This window comes from Mauremys mutica, chromosome 17 (assembly GCF_020497125.1).
Source record: "Mauremys mutica isolate MM-2020 ecotype Southern chromosome 17, ASM2049712v1, whole genome shotgun sequence".
Taxonomy (NCBI): domain Eukaryota; kingdom Metazoa; phylum Chordata; order Testudines; family Geoemydidae; genus Mauremys; species Mauremys mutica.
In genome coordinates, this window is record NC_059088.1 from 20,192,094 (window position 1) to 20,211,464 (window position 19,371).

At 55.5% G+C, this 19,371-nt stretch overlaps 1 protein-coding gene across 2 annotated transcripts; it reads left to right on the forward strand.

Moving 5' to 3' along the window:
• The first annotated feature begins 1,115 nt into the window (after positions 1 to 1,115).
• Positions 1,116 to 18,615, forward strand: PEX19 (peroxisomal biogenesis factor 19). Of its 2 annotated transcripts, none has more exons than XM_044991902.1 (8): positions 1,116 to 1,268; positions 5,145 to 5,251; positions 6,530 to 6,695; positions 9,303 to 9,388; positions 9,747 to 9,908; positions 9,991 to 10,167; positions 10,508 to 10,552; positions 16,859 to 18,615. In XM_044991902.1, exons 1-8 carry the CDS (start codon positions 1,208 to 1,210, stop codon positions 16,940 to 16,942), a joined length of 888 nt encoding a protein of 295 aa, XP_044847837.1. In that variant the 5' UTR covers positions 1,116 to 1,207; the 3' UTR covers positions 16,943 to 18,615. The 2 variants fall into 2 exon arrangements, with proteins under 2 accessions (XP_044847837.1, XP_044847838.1); XM_044991903.1 differs by having other exon boundaries at positions 6,551 to 6,695.
• The last annotated feature ends 756 nt before the right edge of the window (positions 18,616 to 19,371 follow it).

A 19,371-nucleotide genomic window follows, 5' to 3' on the forward strand; every position in this document is an offset into this window, starting at 1 on the left:
CCCTTTGCTGAACAGCTCTGAGCAGAATAAACACACTTTTTATAGAAACTCTAAAGAGCCAAATGGCAGGAGCTTCTTGTTCCTGAGCCCAGCAGCACCGTTCATGAGGGGACTTAGCTCCCACCCCCTCCTCCAAACCCACTAGATGCAGAGGTGTCAGGGGCATCACTATGGTGCCCCTGGGCTCCAGCTGGCAGAGGACACGGGGCGCCCAGAGCCACAATGCCCTCTGCTGGAAGGGGGCAGGAGGGTCAGTACCAGCCCCAGAGCCATGGGCTAGTGAAACAGGCAGTGGGGGGCAAGGGATGAAAACTCCAGTGTCAGGCAGGGGCAAACGCGGGAGTGGGGGAGGGCAGACCCTCCCTGCCCCCTGACTGGAGCTGGCTGGCATAATGGCAGGGCACGATCCGTAGGAAAATTCGAGTTGTCCCCTTGTTGTCAGGCCCTGCTGGTGGGGGCAGGTTCTGTGCCTGACCCTGGCAAGAGGAGGAGGAGGGTGCCAGGCCAGGGGCGGGGTGTGTGGGGGCGGGTGCCAGGCCCTAAGGGGGCAGGTGGGGGGGTGCCAGGCTCTAAAGGGGGGGATAGGGAATGCCAGGCCCTAAGGGGGGTGCCAGGCCCTAAGGGGCAGTTAGGGGGTCTGAGACCCTGGCAGGAGAGTGCCAGGCCTGATCAGGGGGGCCAGGCCATAAGAGGGGGCAGGTGAAGGTGGCCAGGCCATAAGGGGGCCAGGCCCTGGCAGGGGCAGTTAGGGAGCGCTAGGTCCTTGTGGAGGCGGGTGGGCGGTACCAGGCCTAGGTTGGGGGGTGGCCCTGACAGGGGTAGATAAGGGGGGCCAGGCGGGGGGGCTGGCCCAGGCAGGAGTATACGAAGGGGGCCTGGCCCGGGCGGGAGTAGATGGGGGGGACCAGGCCCGGGCGGGAGGGACCAGGCCGAGGGGTGGTGGCCCCGGGCGGGAGTAGATGGGGGGGACCAGGCCGAGGGGGGGTGGCCCCGGGCGGGAGCAGATGGGGAGGCCAGGCCAGAGCAGGAGGCGTCTATGGCGGCAGGCGCTGCGCAGCGCTGAAGCGACTCCGGCCTCAGCCCTTTAAAGCTGACGGCGGCGGCCGGGCCCGCCCCACAGGGTGGATCCGATCCGGACCGGGCCGATCAGCTCCGCCCCGCGCCGGCAGGAGGCGGGCCGGGGCGGGCCAGGCGGCGGCAGCGGAAGATGGCGGCGGCGGGGGCCGGGCAGGGAGGCCCGGACCGGGAGCTGGACGAGCTGCTGGACAGTAAGGGGGCCGGGGCCGGGATCCTGGCGGGGGTCCAGGCCAGGCCTGGTGGGGTCACATGGGGCGCGGGGGCTTCCCTCCTTTGGGGACCCCGTCGCAGGACGGGGAGGTGTCCGCAGGGGCCTTGGGGGTCCCGTGAGACTCCCCGCCTCGCTTGTGCTCGCAGCCAGCAAGGCCCAGGGGGCTCAACCCCCCCCCCTCCTCCGGCAGCGGCTGGAGGAGCCGGTGAGGCTGGGGTGGGCCCCCTGCTGCGCCCTTCATTGCCCCAGGGACGCTCCTTGGCCTGGGGCTGGGATTTCAGGGGGGCTGCCGGGGGTGGGGGGGGCCTATCAGCTAAAACAGCCAAAGCTGAGATCCGGGGGGGGGAAGGTCTGTAAAACTGGTAAATAGCCTTTAACTTGGACATAACAAGGGCCATGTGATGGGGTGAATTGGGGCCCTGCCCCCTAACTGGGGGCTATTGGGGTAGAAATAACAGTGATTCCTCAGGGCTGTCGGAGCCTGGCCTGTGCCATGGTATCAGTCCGGGGTAGGAGCTCTCAGCTGACTAGGAGGGTCTGTTGCCAACAGCTGGTCTTTGACCCTCTTTCTTGGCTCTCTCCAGCTGCCAGATTGGCCTTGGTCACTAACTGAGTTTGGGAGACTTCAGGGAAGATTCAGTGGGTGACCCTCTTCCCAGTTCTTCCACACCCAGTGCAAGGGTTGGGACGTGCTGGTCAGAGGGATGTGACCTCTGGAAGAGAGGTGAAAGTTCCCAGCCATCTGGGCTTGTTTTTCACAGGAGCCTGGCCATTAACTCTATTGGGGCTGAGTTGCCGCTTAGATGATTACAGTGTGTCAGCTCAGATTTCCTTGTGGCTTCATTTAGATACAAGATATTTTGTCCCTCAGTTGTCTTAAATTTATTTATGTGGCTGTTAAACAGCTGCCAAGCTTCACCCCAGAGGCAGTGGCATTTCAGTGGATGAACTGATCTTTATTGTTGGCCTTGGTGGGGGTGGTTTATCTTATATTGCAGTAGGGCCCAGAGGCTAACCAGACCGAGCCCCATTGTCCTAGGTGCCGTGTATAAGAAATGGCAGCCCCAGCCCCACAGAGCTTACACCCAAAAGCCAAGGCATAGAGCAGGGGTCGGCAACCTATGGCAAGCGTGCCAAAGACGGCATGCGAGCCAATTTTTAATGGCACGCTGGAGCCTGCCGGGACTCCAGCATGCCATTAAAAATCCTGCCCAGCCTGGCCCGCTCTCCTCTGCCCTCTGCTCCCCCCGGGGGGGCAGGGAGCGGAAGCATAGCCGTGCGCACGGGGTGGGCAAATGGCCCCACTCTCCGGGCACGGCAAGCCGCGGGGTCCGCGCTCCTGGACCGGAGCGCCGGGCGGAGCACAACAAGCTGCTGGCCCCTCCCCGCCTTCTCCCCTCCCCTGGAGCCCTGCTGCCGTGCGCAGCGCTCGGGGGGTTGGGGCTGTGCGCTCCTGCGGGGCAGCATTTGGATCCGCGGGGAGGCAGACACGCTCCCTGCTCAACTGGAGCTCTGCCGCCGCTGTGCACAGCGCTCTGAGGGCCGGGGCTGTGTTCTCCCGCGGGGCAGCGTGTCTGGCTCTGCATGGAGCCTCATGGTAAGGGGCTCAGTGCTGCGGGGGTTGGATATGGGGTGGGGGCAGTCAGGGGACAGGGAGTGTTGGATGCGGGGGTGGGATCCCGGGGGTGAGTGGCTAGGGGCGGGGGTCTCTGGAGGGGGCAGTCAGGGAGCAGGGGGGGTTGGATGGGGCCTGGGAGTCCCTGGGTTTGTGAGGGGGCAGGGGGTGGATAGAGGTCAGGGCAGTCAGGGGACCGGGAGCAAGGAGGGTCCTGGTGGGGGGGGGGCAGTTAGGGTGGGGGGTCTCTGGAGGGGGGTGGTCAGGGGACAAGGAGCTGGGGGGGGTTGTATGAGTTGGGAGATCTGGGGGTCCTGTCAGGAGGCAGGGGTGTGGAGAGGGGTTGGGACAGGCAGGGAGTGGGGGGGTTGGATGGGTCGGGAGTTCTGGGGGTCCTGTCAGGGGGCGGGGAGCGGTTGGATGGGGCATGGGAGTCCTGGGGGTCTGTTTGGGGATAGGGGTGTGGATAAGGGTCGGGACAGTCAGGAGACAGGTAGGGGGTAGGGTCCAGTCCGGGGACAAGGAACAGGGAGGCTTAGATAGGGGGTGGAGTCCTGGGGGGCAGTTGGGGGCAGGGGTCCCAGGAGGAGGGTAGTCAAGGGACAAGGAGCAGCGGGGTTGGAAGTTCTTAGGGGGGCAGTCACCCAGCCCTCTCCCCTGATCCCTGACCCCACACACACACACCCCATGCCCTCTGCCCTGAGCCCTGCACACCCCCCAGGCCCCTGCCCTGTACCTCCCTCATACACACCCAGCCCTCTGCTTGACTCCTTCATCCCCCCCCCACCCTAGCCCTGACTCTGGCACCCCCACCCATACCTAGCCCCCCTCTGCCCTGACACCTCCAGCCCTGACTCCAGCCCGCCCCCAGCCCTCTGGGTCCTGGCTGCTGGCCCCGCACAGCCCACTGCTGATCTGGGGTTCTGGCTGATGGACCCTTGCCAGCTGGGGTCCCGGCCGCAGGCCTCGCTCAGCCCGCTGCCGGCCTAGGTGAACAGAACCCCAGACCAGCAGCGGGCTGAGTGGGCCGGTGATGTAAGATCAACATTTTCATTTAATTTTAAATGAAGCTTCTTAAACATTTTGAAAAACTTGTTTATTTTACAATACAAGACTAGTTTAGTTATATAATATATAGACTTATAGAGAGAGACCTTTTTAAAAAATCGCTAAAATGTATTACCGGCACGTGAAACCTTAAATTAGAGTGAATAAATGAAGACTTGGCACACCGCTTCTGAAAGGTTGCCGACCCCGGCATAGAGTATGGAGGAGACAAACAGGCAATTTGTGGTGGGGGAAACAAGGTAACAAATGGTAGGATGTGGGTAATTCTTAGTCAGCAGGGATCACACTGTAAATGTCAATTCACTAACTTTCCTTACGTTTGCAACAAGCTCTAAGATTGGACCCAGATTAGAATCATAGAATCATAGAACTTAAGATCAGAAGGGACCATTATGATCATCTAGTCTGACCTCCCGCAAGATGCAGGCCACAAAAGCTGACCCACCCACTCCTGAAATAATTCTCTCCCTTGACTCAGCTGTTGAAGTCCACAAATCCTGATTTAAAGATTGCTATGTTACAGGAATCTGAATCCTTAAAGGGACACTGTCGCACTACAGAATAGTACTAGAAAGTTTTCTCAACTAGGTAGTAACATCTCCGATCGCTAAACTGAATGAATACTAAGAATTTCGGGCCCAGTTCTGCGAACACTGAATATCTGGTGACTTCGTTCATAGTCCTGCTCCCCTTTTGGTCAAGTCAGTAGCCAGTGGTGAAGCTAAACATGCTTTCAGGACTGGAGCCTTCCTTCTCGTTCTTTGTGCTCCTTGTTGATGTTCTGCGCGCCTCTCAGTTTGAATATCGATGCAAACCAGTCAGGTGGACTTCTGGTTCATCGTGAGTTTCTGACCGATTTCCTTTGAGGTTTTCTGGTGCCAGCCTCATGACGCACAGCTTGGTTCAAACAGAAATCAGGCTTCGTGTAAGCCCTCCTGTCTCCCCCTCTTCTGGGGCCTGCAAATAAATTGCCTAGGGAGGTTGTGGAATCTCCATCTCTGGAGATATTTAAGAGTAGGTTAGATAAATGTCTATCAGGGATGGTCTAGACAGTATTTGGTCCTGCCATGAGGGCAGGGGACTGGACTCGATGACCTCTCAAGGTCCCTTCCAGTCCTAGAATCTATGAATCTATAGCCACTCAAGTGAACTCTCCCTGCTTCTGTCTTTAAGGTGCACTCGGTGATTTTGAGAAGACCAAACCAGTCCCACCGCCACCCCCTGCTGCTGGAGCTGGGGATGCCTGCAGTTCTGAGAAGTTGCCAGGCGATGCAGCCCAAGTATGAGCTCGGAAAGTCCATCTGAGTGCAGGGTGGAGAGGGTTTGGGGAGAAGTTCCCCTTGCTTTACAGATCTGGTAGAGTCCCTTCCTCTTGTGGGCAGGGCTCTTGTCTGGGGATTCTTGGCGTCCCATTCTCCCCCCACAGCCCCTCCCACCAAGCCTTCCTCCCAAATATGCTGGCTAATCAGGGCTGTAGCTTTGACTGCTGGTCTCTCTTGGGGATGAGTAGAGTGGGTTGGTCATGTGGCTAGGCACTCTGCTGTCTCAGGAACTGCCTGTCCTTGATCCCTGTCACTGCAGTTGTGATTGGCCAGAATGTTCTTGCTGCCTGTCCACAGACTCAGGCCTTAGGAGCCATGTGGCAGAGTTGTTCGGGGTCCAGCCCTTTGTCTCTGGAATTCACGCTTCCTGTGGCTTGGTCAGGACACAGTGGAAGTGGCATCTGTTCAGTCCAGCTCTGTAGCTGGAAGGGCAAACCTAGTGGGTGGAGGTGGTGGGGATTGGGCTAGTCTGGGACCATTCGTTGCAAAGGTCACTGTTTCTGATTGTTGTGACTTACCCGGATACAGCTCTAGTGGGAACCATGTGTTTGGAGGGGGTTTTGATGACTAGAGCTGGATCTGGGAGTCAGAACTCCTGGCTTTGATTTCTGGGTCTGTCACTGACTTGCTGTGTGAGTGTAACCCGGACAGATCCCGGTCGTCGACGGACAGAATCGAACCTGGGATATCTGGAGCTAAATGCTTGAACCTCTGCTGCATGAGCTAAAAGGCATATGGCTGTTAGCTAAGGCTGTAGAGAAGACTCATAATCTCTCTCCAAGTGGTCTCGGTGCCACTACATTGGACAAAACACCACACCCAAGAGGCATGTGGGTTACATGAGCACAGGCAAGTCACATCCCCTCTAGGCGTGAACTTCCCTGCCTGTAGAAAGGTCAGAATCTCTACCTCAAATTTGAACCCAGCCCGAACACTTTGAATGCTTTGATTTATTCTGTTTTTACAAGTCTTTGTTCTTGCTGTATCTTTGTGTTCCCCATTTCTGGGAGCAGAACGGCAATTGTGCAGGATCCTGTTCTCAGGAGACTCAGCTCCGTTTCACAGACTTGGCAAACTTGGATCAGCCCTGGAATTGGCCTGTGGTCCTTCCTGGGCTTTGGTCCTGTCCAGTTGCCCAGGGAACACCCATGTGCATCTCATGGTCCCTGTGGGAAGATTTTGTTCTGAGTGGGGCACAGAGCTCTGTGATACCATGGTTTGCTTGCTTCCTTCCAGCACTCCCTCTTTGCCTCCCAGGAGAAGTTCTTCCAGGACCTGTTTGACAGCGAGCTGGCGTCGCAGGCCACGGCGGAGTTTGAGAAGGCCATGAAGGAGCTGGCTGAGGAAGAACCCCACCTGGTGGAGCAGTTCCAGAAGCTGTCAGAAGCAGCCGGCAGAGTTGGTGAGGAGCGGATTTGGCACTGTTACCCTTTGTGTGGCATTGATTCTGCCGGAGGGGGAGCTACCTGGATTTAACATTAGGGGAGTTAGCTGCCCAGTGCGTTAGCACAGAGGCCTGGGAGTCAGGACTCCTGGTTTCTGTCACTGGCTCGTTGGGTGGCCACAGGACAGTTGCTTCTCCTTGTGATACCTTGCTACCTCTCCATGGTGTTGAGGGGCTTAACTCCTATTTGGTGGGCTGTGAGACCATCAGATGACGGGTTTCAGGAGAGCTTTGTAAAGCTTACTGTAGTATTGATCGTCCAGCACAGGCAGTGGCTGCTCAAGCATCTCATGTGCTAAGGTACATCCACCCTGACCAGAATGGGAAGAGGAGAGTTCTGGCTCCATGACCCCATCAGCCCTTGACCCGTCAGGCTGCCATTGAGGGGCCAAACTTGCACCAGTTTTTCTGCAGAGTGAAATATATGAAACCAAGGGACAGTCTGGGGCCTTGGGTTAGGAACATGGGAGTGGCCCGACCTGGGGGCCATCAGGTGCAGTGTTTGTTTCCAACAGTGGTTGGTATCAGCTGCTTCAGAGGAAGGTGCAAGAAATCTAGCAAGTATGGGACAGCCTGTCCCATGCACAGCTAGCTCCTGAGCCCAACAGTCAGTGGCTGGCTTGTGCAGAGGGTGAATAGCCCTTGCAAAATGTTATTTTTAATATTTACTAGACTAACACTGGCTATACTCATTATCCGTATAAAAGTATATCCTCTCTGATTCTCTCTAAACTCTTGGCATCGATGGTAGCCGGTGAAACTCACTGCTACCAAGTATCCAGGGCTCACGTGGAAAAAAAGTTTCCTTTAATCAGTTTTGGATTTGCCAGCTGTCAGTTTCATTGACTGGCCTGTGTAACCCAGCCCCGTGATTTCTGTGACTGAGATTCCCTCTTTAAAGAGCGACTTACAGATACCTTCTTTTATTGTGCAAACTCAGATTACCTACCCATGCAACAAAGAATCTGTTTGAATCTGTCCCTAAGGTGTGCTTCTAAGCCCAATTCCTTCTGATCACCAGGAGAGCAAGGTATTAAAATGGAGCATTAAAAAAAAATCAAACCACTGCTACTTCACTTGGTGATGCTGGCTGGCTGTCATGGCAGAGAGGACCAGGAATAATTGTAGTAGAAGACATGCAGTCATGGCACACAATACTGAGATGCAGTTTGTTCACTTGGAAGCCTTACACAGCTGCTAAAAGCTTAGGGCATAGCTGCACTAGAAAACTTTTACCACTTTAATTTGGCTAGGTCTACACTAGCATAGCTGCACTGGCAAAGCGCTCCTAGTGTGGATGCCACTTGTTCTGGCAAACCTGTGCTTTTCATGGTATAGATTATTCCACCATCAGCACGACTGTCTACCTAGATGCTTTTGCCAGCACTGTTGTGTGGGCCACAGTGATGCCAGCAAAAGTTTGCATTGTACACTTTACCTCATACCCATACAGATCATAGACTATCAGGGTTGGAAGGGACCTCAGGCGGTCATCTAGTCCAAACCCCTGCTCAAAGCAGGACCAATCCCCAGATAGATTTTTGCCCCGGATCCCTAAATGGCCCCCTCAAGGATTGAACTCACAACCCTGGATTTAGCAGGTCAATGCTCAAACCACTGAGCTAAAGCAGCAAAAAAAGGGATTGTGTTGGTGTAAGTTGATGGGTACAAAATCACTGCCAACCAACGCTGTTATACTGGTGTCACTTTTCTAGAGTAGACCAGCCCTTACAAGCATTTAAAGAGAGCAAAAAACCCATGCAAAGCAAATCTGTCTTCTTTAAACAAAGCTTCCTATCACATCTGGGCTGTGGGCTCAGGCGCAGAGGAGCACGGGCTGCAGGAGAGTTTGGGTTTCCTCTGTCTATAAATCTTGTCCCTGACCCATGCCCTCTTCACGTTCCTAATTGAAGGGCAAAAGAGAGTTTGCCGAGAGCTGAGCATGTTGTCCGCAGCCCCAAGAAGCCTCCTCCCAGTGACTGTCAGGGTCTTCAGACTCCGACTCGCTCTGGATGTGCAGGGAGACCAGAGTCCGCCTTGCAGATCTGAGGGTATAGAGATGTGCCCTCGTTTCCAAGGAGCAGCAAACATCTGGTCAGCAAGGCACCATGGTCTCTTGGTCACTGCACCACCCTGAGAGTCTCCCATTTCTAGTTCTCCCATTTCTGCCTTGCTCTGTGACTCCTGCTTTGAGCAGGGGGTGGGACTAGATGACCTCCTGAGATCCCTTCCAACCCTGATATTCTATGAGACAAGAAGACTATCACTGAAAATCTGAATCTGTTCCACTCTGTGACCTGGGTAAGCCACGTCCTCTCTCTCTGCCTGCAGAATTGGGTGTGATAATCTTGAGGCACCTTTCGAGAAGCTCTCTGAGGTCTGTGGATTAAAAGAGCGGCAGAGAAAGCGAAGTATTGTTATTACGAAGCTAGTCTGGGTCCGCAGTCCCATCTGCTATTGGAAATTCTCTCTGTTGCATACATAGAAGCACTAATAACTTGGAGCCGTAATTTAATAACAAGGGTATTTGTCTGATCTAGCATCTCTCTCCCCCAATCTCCACAGGAAGTGACACGACATCCCAACAAGAGTTCACTTCCTGTCTGAAAGAGACGCTCAGCGGCTTGGCTAAGAATGCCAACGACTTACAGGTAAAGCATCCGCTGAGATTCCCGGAGCTTGGTCGTGTTCTGACCCAGTTCAGATGAGGTGACTTCCGGTCCAGACCCTGACTCCTCTGGGGACGAGATCCTGAAGGGAAATAGCTTGAAAGTTGCCAGAGGAGGAAGCAGCGGGTTGCAGAGGTGTTTGGGGCACAACAGTCTGGCTTCTGCACCACAGGAGAGTGTTCACTTGTATTGATGGTGGCACAGGAGGGGGGCGCTCCTCCCTCTCCCAGGGACGTTCTCTGTGCTCTAGTCCTCGGGCTGGTTGCCTGCACTCTTTCTGACCCCTATGATGTGGTGGATGCAAATCTCCTCATTTGTGGGGTTTGGTTTCCCTCCCCAGAACTCCAACATGTCAGAGGAACAGCTGACAAAAGCCATGGATGGCCTGGGCCTGGAAGAGGGCGACGGTGAGGGGAATATCTTACCCATCATGCAAAGCATCATGCAGAATCTCCTGTCCAAGGACGTGCTCTACCCCTCCCTCAAAGAGATCACGGAAAAAGTAAGCAGCTGGGAGCTGGCAGAGTGGCACGACCCCGACCCTGCCTCGAGGGTCACCATATCTACATGTCCTTTGCTCCTAGTACCCTGAGTGGCTGCGCAGCCACCGTGACACCCTGCCTGAAGAGCAGTTTGAAAAGTACCAGGAGCAGCACAGCATCATGGGTAAAATCTGCCAGCAGTTCGAGGCTGAGCAGGCTACGGACAGTGACGCCGAGCAGAAAGCTCGCTTTGAAATGGTGTTGGATCTCATGCAGCAGGTGAGCAGCTGGCCTCTTGTAGATCCTATCTCTGGGGGCCTGCGCGCCCTTTCCAGCCGTGGGCTCTGCTGAGGGGTCCCTGGCCTGTCAACTGGGATGGTGGCTTTTGAGAGCATCAGTCCGCTAGGAACCAGGCTGAGAGCCCAGACTCACGTCACTCAGGCCACAGAAGCACTGTTGGTGACAACCCAGCTCACTCCTGACCTCTGCTGGGCCAGGATGCAGCCACTGAGAGGCAAGGCTTTGCCTTTCCTGAGCCATCCCCTCACACACTGTGCTGTGCAGCTGGACACATGCTGCTTGGAGCTCCTCTTCCTTAATGCTCTTGTCTCTCTTCCAGCTCCAGGACCTGGGGCACCCTCCCAAGGAGCTGGCTGGAGAGTCGGTGAGTGTGGGACGTACGTTCCTCCTGTAGACGCGGCCTGATTCCCAGCCCTGGTCTCGGCACCCTTAGCCCCCACTGCAGTCAAGTGGGAATTTAGAGCCTCCTGCACCTGAAGGGATTGGGCCGCTAATCTGCAGGCTCAGCTAGGAGTCTGCTGGGAGATGGTAGAGCTGTCAGGTAGCCCTGGGCCTAGCTCCTCCGCTATTCTTCTTCCCATCGGTTGGTGTCTAGCAACAGAAGGCAGCACCTCCTTGCTACCAACTAGATCAGTGCTGAGCGCCTTTGGGCTGGTGGGGACGTGGAAGGACTGACTTTCCCAATGGGATCAAGCAGTGTCCTGATGGGATACAGGAAACCTTGTGGCCGCTGCATATTCCCAGCAAGGAGAGCTCTCTAGCGGCTAGAATCCGAACTCAGTTCTGTGTGCTGGTTTGACTCCTGGCTCTGACACCAGTGTGCTGTGACCAGGGGCAGTCGTCTCTGTGGCTCCATTCTCCAATGTAAAATGGGGGTAATGCTGGTTCTGGAGAGAAAGGGACTTGTGCGGCTTTATTAATGTCTGGAGGGCTTTGATCAGGTGCTGCCGGGGTCTGATTCTGCAGTCATCTGCTCTACGGACAGGCAGAGGCCTAATTAGTCAGGTGGAACCCTTTGTCACCTAATGGTGCCGATTCCCATGCTGGCTGGTCCCAGCCAAAGGAAAGGATCAGATGGGTCTGCCCAGGAGAAGAGTGAAGCTGGATTTTTAAAAGGAAAAATCTTCCTGAGCAAATCCACCAGATGCTGCTTGTCTGTGCACCCTACTCGCACTTGCGCCTCTGGTAGGGAGGGTGAGTAGCTGGGGATAGTTCAGTGGTTAGAGCACTAGCCTGGAATGTGGGAGACCCCAGGTTCAAAACCCCCCTTCATCGCAGCCCCCCCTCTGTGAACTTGGGCCAGACACTCAGCCTCTCTACCTCTGTGAAAGCAGGGATAATAAGCCGGTGAGGTGCTTCGAGATCTACTCAACGCGTTTATTGTTGTTGGGATGCCATGCGGGTGGGGCCAGCGCTGACCTGGGACCTGCTTCTCTGAGCTTGGGAAACGGTTCCAGGGCCTCGACTGCACGTAGCGTTTCAGCTTCTCCGTGCAGCCAGCAGTAATGTTCCTGAGCAGACTGCTCTGCTGCCTTACCGCCATCGTGCCCGAGCATTGGCCAGGCTCTGCAGCTGGGAGCAGGCCTCTGGGGCAAGTCCGTCTCCAAGGCTCTGCACTGCGGGCTGGGGTTAGAGGTGGCTAATCCAGGGCCTTTCTACCCACACTGGGCAGAATCTGCTGTAAGCCAAGCCTGGCCCAGGTAGATCTGAGCTATAGACCCTGTCCCTGGTCTCGCAGCCGGTGCCTGGGCCACGCCTGGGGTGTATGGCTGTGACGGGCTGTATGCATGGGACAATCTCTCCGTTGCCGGAGCTGGGTCCTTACAATGCTCCTCGGTGTCTCTGCACTGGGCATGTTGGACCATTCTCCCACTGCTGGTCTAGCACCTGCAATGTCCCTCCGAGTGATTGCTCTGCTCTTCCGCAGCGTTGTCGAAGGAAGCTGGTAGAAACATTGGCGGCTGGTCTGCGCTCGTGCTCTCACCGTTCGTGCCAGCGCTGGCACTAGCCTGGCAGTGGGGGGGGCTCTGGAACATCCTCGGAGCAGACGAGCGAGTTTCCAGCCCCACTGCAGTGTTCTTGGAGCTCATGCTCCTGGGAGGCTGCTGCAGGGCTTGTCAGGGTTCCTTCCCCACTCTGAACTTTAGGGTACAGATGTGGGGACCCACATGAAAGACCCCCCATGCTTATTTACCAGCTTCGGTTAACAGTAAGCTGCTACCACCAAGAGTGTTCCAAATCTTAGGGGAGAGCCACTTGGAACTCTGCCTTCCCCCAAATATTTCCCAAGTCCCTAACCCCCCCTTTCCTGGGCAGATTTAGACTAATTCCTCCCCCCCAAAGTCCTTACACCCCTTTTCCTGGGTAGGCTTGAGCGTATATCCTCCCCAGTTAGTCCAGGTGAACACAGATCCAAAACCCTTGGATCTTAAAACAATGAAAAATCAATCAGGTTCTTAAAAGAAGGATGTTGGTGCCTCTGGCCAGGAGGGATTTTACAGAGTTCTATAGAGGAGGGTTGTTATCCTTCTCTTTATAGTTATGACACGGCTTGTCTGCACACAAGCTGTAGTGCGGATGCTGTTAGATCAGTATAAAGGTGCTTATCCCAGCGTAGGTTATGCCCAGAAGGGAAGGGGAATATACTATTCCAGCGTAAGGCACCTCTAGGCCAGATGTCCCCGGCTGTCCTGGTATCGCTGTATTTGTAAAAAGCCCACACATTTAACTGGCATCGTTGTACTGGTCTGAAAGGTGTGTGTAGACCAGACCATGGCTATTCTGGAGTAGCTTGGGACCGCTGGCTCTCCCCTGCTCTCTAGCTGTGCAGTGAATTGCTCTCAAAGGCTCTCTGTGCTCCAGTTTGCTGGTCTTCCCCAGGTGCTGGGACAATCGCTTTCCCTGCAGCCTTCCCACCAGGGAAGTTTCTCGCATAAGAGGGTGTAACAAGAGGGGTGGGGATGGGGAGAACACGTGTCCTCCTGGATTCTGATCATGTGCTCATCTCTCATCTTGCCCGGAGCCTCTTCCTGTTGCCAATGATACCTTGGGGCGGGGGGGGGGGGGTAGGAAAAGAGGCCCCCTGTGGAATGCCATCTGTGGGACTGAGCTCTGTTCACTGGCAGGCCCTAGCACTAACCGAGCCCAGGAGCAAAACAATCTGTTTGCGAGAGCGGCGGGCGCAGTGACATTTCGAAATGTCTACGACTTCCAAAACAGCCATGAATCAGCCCTGGCTCTTCCCCTTAACTGGGCATTACAGAGCAGCTGACGCTGGGTGGAAAAACAATCTCTAGGAGCTGTTCGCTGACACAATAAATTGCCTGAGAATAGGCTGCTCTTAACCCTTCACTGACCATGGAGCTGCAGCCTAGTTGGGGATGGGGGGGAGGAATTATGTTCCACAAGCCATGTAATCTTTAACCCCTTAACTGCTTGTCCTCTGCCTGCCTTTACTGCTGTTTGGTCTAATGCTGTAGCTCTTGTCTAGGCAGCATAAAACTTGGGGGTCTAGCACCTTGTCCCTCTCCTAGGAGAGCTGGAATTCCTTTGGGGAAGGAGGTATGACAGGAATAGAACCCAGGAGTCCTCTTCCAGGTTCTTGCTGACTGTGAGACCCTCGTAACCTGTCCGTGGCTCAGGTTAGCCCTCCAAAACAGGGATGGTGCTATAATCAGCTAGCTGGTGCGCCACTGCCCTCTGCTGGCTCAAATGAGAACTGCTCACGTGTGTCATGTGTGCTATGCTGCTGGAAGATGGCGAGTCTCATTTATCGCAGGTGAAGGGCGTGGTGCTTTTGCCTTGAAATCCTCCGATGTGCACCTGTGACATGCTTAGAAGGACTCTGGTTCTGAGATAACGTGGATTTTCTCTTGTACCCTTTGTCAGTGTCTTGCCTGTAATCTACCTGGAGCAATAGACATTACTTTGCCCATCGCCTGTTTTGCTCCCAGATCCACAGGGTGTGATGTGGGTACTTGGGAGAGGATTTGGGGGCCAGGCTGTTTGCACGATGCCCTCATGCCAGGGCTTGCTGCTGAGCCCGTGCACAGTGGGCTGGGTGCCAAGCGTCAGGATCTCTGGCATCCCGAGCGAGGAAGCAGTGAGCTTGTGGCTTTACTGCAGTAGGACTCCAAGGCGGCCTTAGGAGTGCATTCCCGGGCATCAGAACAGAATACATCTGTCTGCCCATTTGTAAGCTTAGCACGTGGCAGCTGGGCTGAGACGTGACGCCACCTCTCCTGTCTGAAAAGCAAAGCCTGAGGGTCCATGTGGATCAGGATCTGAGCTTTGCTCCTTGGGCCCCTCTCTGCTTAGCTGTTAATTCCCCAGAGTTCTCCCGGGGCAGGTGCAGAACTAGCTGGGGAAACACCTGGCTTGTCTCTTTCTCTGTTTGCATAAAATCCATGGGATCTTGGCATGTTATGCCGTGATTGGATGGGACTTTGCCCCCTGCCCTTGGATCATATGGCTGAAGCACAAACACCTTCAGGCTCCCAACGCTGAAACTGTCCTACTGAGGTCTGCTTCCTTCCCCCACCCGCAGGAAGGGAGTCATTCCCATTGAGTTCTTTGGCCGTGCCTCGTGGATAGCTGCTAGTCTCACTCCGTGGGGTGGGAGAAGGGGTGCAGGAGAGGATCCCTGAGGATCTCCCTATCAGTGCACCAGAAAGTACCCGGCACACCTGGATTGCAGAGGCTTGGGGTTGTCAGGACCGCTTTAACCCAGCCACCTGGGTGTGGGAAGGTCCAAGAGGAAGCCGGGAGAATTGCTGGAAGGTAAATGTCACCATGTGAGTGCCCAGCCCAGCTGCCTCTCGCACTGCACTGCCCAGAGTGTGATATAGGGCCACTGCTAGGGGCCAGGGATAGAGTCACTGTTCCGACTCCCTCTCCCGCACCCCCTTCTCGCCTGAGGAGATGGGCGTGTCCTGCGGCCTGGTGCTCAGAGGGCGGCGAGCTGGCTGGTTTTTCCACACTCCTCCCCAAACCGACTTGGCCAAGGAGCAAGCAGGAGGCGCTGCTGAACTCTCTGTCTGACAGCACAGCGGTGATTAACGGCATGAAATGCTTTATTGATATTCACATTGGTAGCAGCCCGGAGCACTTTTCAGGCACAACCTTGCAATGTCTCTGTGGGGTAAGGTGGTGACGTCCCGATCTGCAGGCAGAGCTGCTGTGTCATTGGCACCCCAGATGGCTGTTGGGCGGTGCAACTTCTCTCCTGATGGCACGTTAGCAGCTCTGCTGGGGGCAGAGGCATGTGTGTGTGTCACTGCTGGGTTTCTGCCAACTAAAGGAGAGGGCCATGGAAGCGCCTTGCTGGGCGGCTCCCAGCGTGGGACGTCGGTAGTGGACCCTTGCTAGCAGGCTGCAGAGCAGCGAGTCTGGGAGGGGAGCCAGGCCAGGCACTGAGCTAAAGGTCACCCTGCCTGGGTGCAGGAAGGCGGGACGGCTGTCAGCTTGCTCACCTCTCCTGGAGGAATAAGTGCAGCAGAAAGGGAGGCTGCAGGAACAGAAGGGGTTGGGGGGAAGCTGTTCTGTGAAGCAGGGTCGCTCACGCTCCCGTCTGTCGTACTTTAACCCTTTATTAAAACACACAGGTCCACTCTGCTCAGTGGCCAGAGATCCTCTGCAGTCACTAACGCTGTAGTTCTTGCTAAGAGGCAGTGAGGCCTAGCGGATAGGGAGTCTGGGGAGCTGGGTTCTGTTCCTGGCTCTGCCACCTGCTGTGTAACCTTGGACAGGTCCCTTCCTGCTTCCGTGCCTCAGTTTCCCCTCCCACCCTGTGTCTATTTAGCTTGTAAGACAATTGTGAAGGATGGTGTCAGTGTTTGCACAGCACCCAGCCCACTTGAATATGAGTAATGAGTAACTTCCTGTAGGCAGGCAGATCCATAAAGGCCCGGTACCAATGTGGGGTGGAATGCTACTGTGGTGCTGGGATGGAAGGGAGGCAGAGGGGGGTGCCTTGCTGGGCAGTGTGTGCCATGGGCAGCTAGACAACCAGTGTGACACAAGGAGGCAACCCAACCTGGATGCTCCTGGCTGGAGAAGGGGGGGCATCAGGATTTCCATTACAGTGGGAATGTAACTGATGTCCGCACTGGGCCATCTCCCTGCTGGAGTGCAGCCTGGGCACGGTGCTGATCCCCACCCCCAGCTGGTCCATCTCCCCACTCTCTGACATCATGTCTGTCTAGCGCATGGTTGGCTGGAGGCCAAGACAGGCTACAAACAGGGGTTAGACTCTTGCAGTTGGTACCTAGGTGGGATGAGGACTTCAGCTGGTGTGGGAGCAGGTGTGCATGGGGAGCTTGTGCTGCCGCTGCCCAGGTCCCACCTGCTGTATGGATAAAGCCCTCTTCCGTCCAAGTGCCCACCAGGTTAGGTCTGGTAGCTCCCAGGTGCATCAGTATTACCCCCCCCTCACATGAGGCGAAAGGAGGTGGAGCCACAGAAGCGACGTGAGCGGGAGTCTTGCACTGAGCCGGCAGCAGAGCTGGGAGAAAAGTGCCAGACGAGGGCTCCTGGGTTCTAACATCTCGCCCACATGCCATCTGCCCAGCACCTCTTCTAGCGCTAGGCTCACAGCCAGTTGCACCAAAGCCAGACAGGGGGCTGGGCCGGGCATTCCCACATGCTAACCCTTCCCCTCTTCTTTCCCCAGCCACCTGGGCTGAACTTTGACCTCGATGGACTCAACCTGTCAGACACAGCCAGCGCCGGCGGTGACCAGTGTCGGATCATGTGATTGCCACCCGCACCAGCCGACCAATTGGAAGGGGTGATGGGTGTAGGTTGGGGGGACAGCCCCTTGGAAATGCTGCAGTGCCTAGAGCATGCCAGGTTCATTAACATTTAATTAAAAATCCAGATAGGATGGCCTCAGTCTGTGACTTTCAGAAAGTCTAACGAGATACCGGTTGATATGAGAGTGCGCCCTGCAGAGATGCTTGGAGCGCTCTCACCACGTGGTTCCTCCCTGGTACCTCTGGGCTAGACTTCCCCAAACTGGTGCTTTCAGTCTTAATAATTAGCCTCTGGGGTGCTGGAGTCCTGGTGGAGCAGCCCCAGCTGTTCAGGGCTCCCTCACGGGGCGGGGGACCAGTTGCCTTTTGACTGTGTGGCCTGAAATCTAATCCTCGTTCAAAGGAATAACCAGCCCCCTCGGCCCAAGAGATCCTGATCCAAGCCTCTTCCTGCTGTGGCCGGTCCCCTAAGACTGGCAGGGCTGGGAGGGTCTTACTGCTGGTTCTAGGGAGTCCTGCAGTAGCTGAGCTAACCCTTGGGCTGGTCTCTGTCTCCCCTGCGCACAGGCTCTGTTAGTGACTGAGCCAGCCCAGGCGGGCAGTGAGGGGAGGGGGAGCGGGGGAGATCTCGCTGCAGGGTAGATGAGCAGGTTAGTGTTCGTAGTGTATTAGGAGTGTGGGGCCCTTTGTCACTCTTGTGCCATTAGCAGCACTCTCGCGCGCTCACTGGTGCCGCTGAAACGGGGAGCCAGGCCTGTACTGAACTCTGTTCCTTTTCTCACACTCACTCCCCTCGGCTCTGGTTTCAGCTAGCAAGAGCTTTCTCCTAAAGGCCGGTGCCCTGCCAGTGGCTGTCTGTGCTAGAGCAGCCGCTGTCTAACTCCCTGTCCAGCGGCTGAGCATGCGTTGCACGTCCCCTTCCTGAGACCTGATCTCTAGACCCCGTGTGCCAGCACAGTCACTGCCCTGGTCCCCGGTGCCAGCTTGCTGCATCCAGTTCTCTCGCTACCACAAGTCAGTCTCTGACCACTGATCCCCTCTGAATAATGTGAGACCAATGCAGGCCTCCCAGGTACTGAAGATCTGTCAGGAATTTACACTGCCCAGCTAGATTTGCTTTCAGCTACCCTCCAGCCTACAGGCCCCATGCAGTACATGCCTGTGAGCTCCCGCACTGAATTTCTCCAAACACCTCCTTAAAGGCATCTGCACTGAGCCCCCTGTGACGGAAGCTAACACAGAATAAATTGCCACCTGCACACAGCTGTCTCTCCTCTCCCTCCTCCCCACTCTCTAATAAACAGCCGGCATTGATGAACTCAGATCTGTACCTTTCTCTCTGCCAGCTGCCAGAGTGACAGGTGGGGACAGTGCATTCTAAGGGAGGGCTCAACTTGGCCCTGGCTAAGCTTAAGAATGCAGACCCCTTTGGAGCTGCTTGTGAAAACCCTGCTGGCTGCTTCCAAATCCTGTCAGGGTGCTGCCCAGCGGGACCCTCGATGTACCCGGGCTTACCAGGGGGAGCTGGGGCAGAAGTGATTGCCAACGCAACTCTGCCAGCTATCAGTTCCGTGATGTGATCTTTTTTTTTCCCCTCTGCGCCATTGGCAGAACCTGATTGTACACAATGGGCTGTCTAAATTCTGCAAATAAAGGTGGTGGCGATCTCCCCGGCTCTGTCCTCCATGTCTCTCTCGGTGGGGTGGGGGATCTGCTGAATGGGGAAAAGACTAGAGCACAGACGCCTGTGGGGAGGAGTTGCAAGCGCATCATTCCTTCTCCCTACTCCTGGAATCCTGCTCTCCCTTGCCAACTGTACAGAGCAATACAACCAGGCTAATCCCTGCCCAGGGCAGGGACACCTTGGGCCCCTGCTCAAAGGCCCCACTTCTCCCTGCAGGGCCCACTAAGGACATGTTGGGGAGGGGAACGTTTCTTTCTGAAAGAACTGGCACCTGAGACTGCTAATCTGGCAGCAAGGATATTTAATCTGTGCGGGGGTAGAACCGCTTGACAGGAGAGTAGCTAACACTGTGCCTGTATTTAAGAAGGGAGGGTTGGGGGAGTGAACAGGGCAAGTACAGATGTGTTAGTCTGACCTCCGTAGCAGGCAAGGCTGTAGAACAAATGGTGACAGAAAGAAGAACTTTGTGGCGATAAAGGGGTAGGGTGACCAGATAGCATGTGTGAAAAATCAGGACAGAAGGTGGGGGGTAATTGGTGCCTATATAAGACAAGACCCCCAATATCGGGACTATCCCTATAAAATCAGGACATCTGCTCACCCTATAAAGGGAATATAATGCAACAAGGATTTACCAGGCCAGACTAACCTGATTGCTGCCTTTGAGAAAATAACTGATTTTTGTTTTTAGATAAGGGAATTGCAGAAGATGTAACATACTTGGACTTCAGCAAAGCATTTCACTGG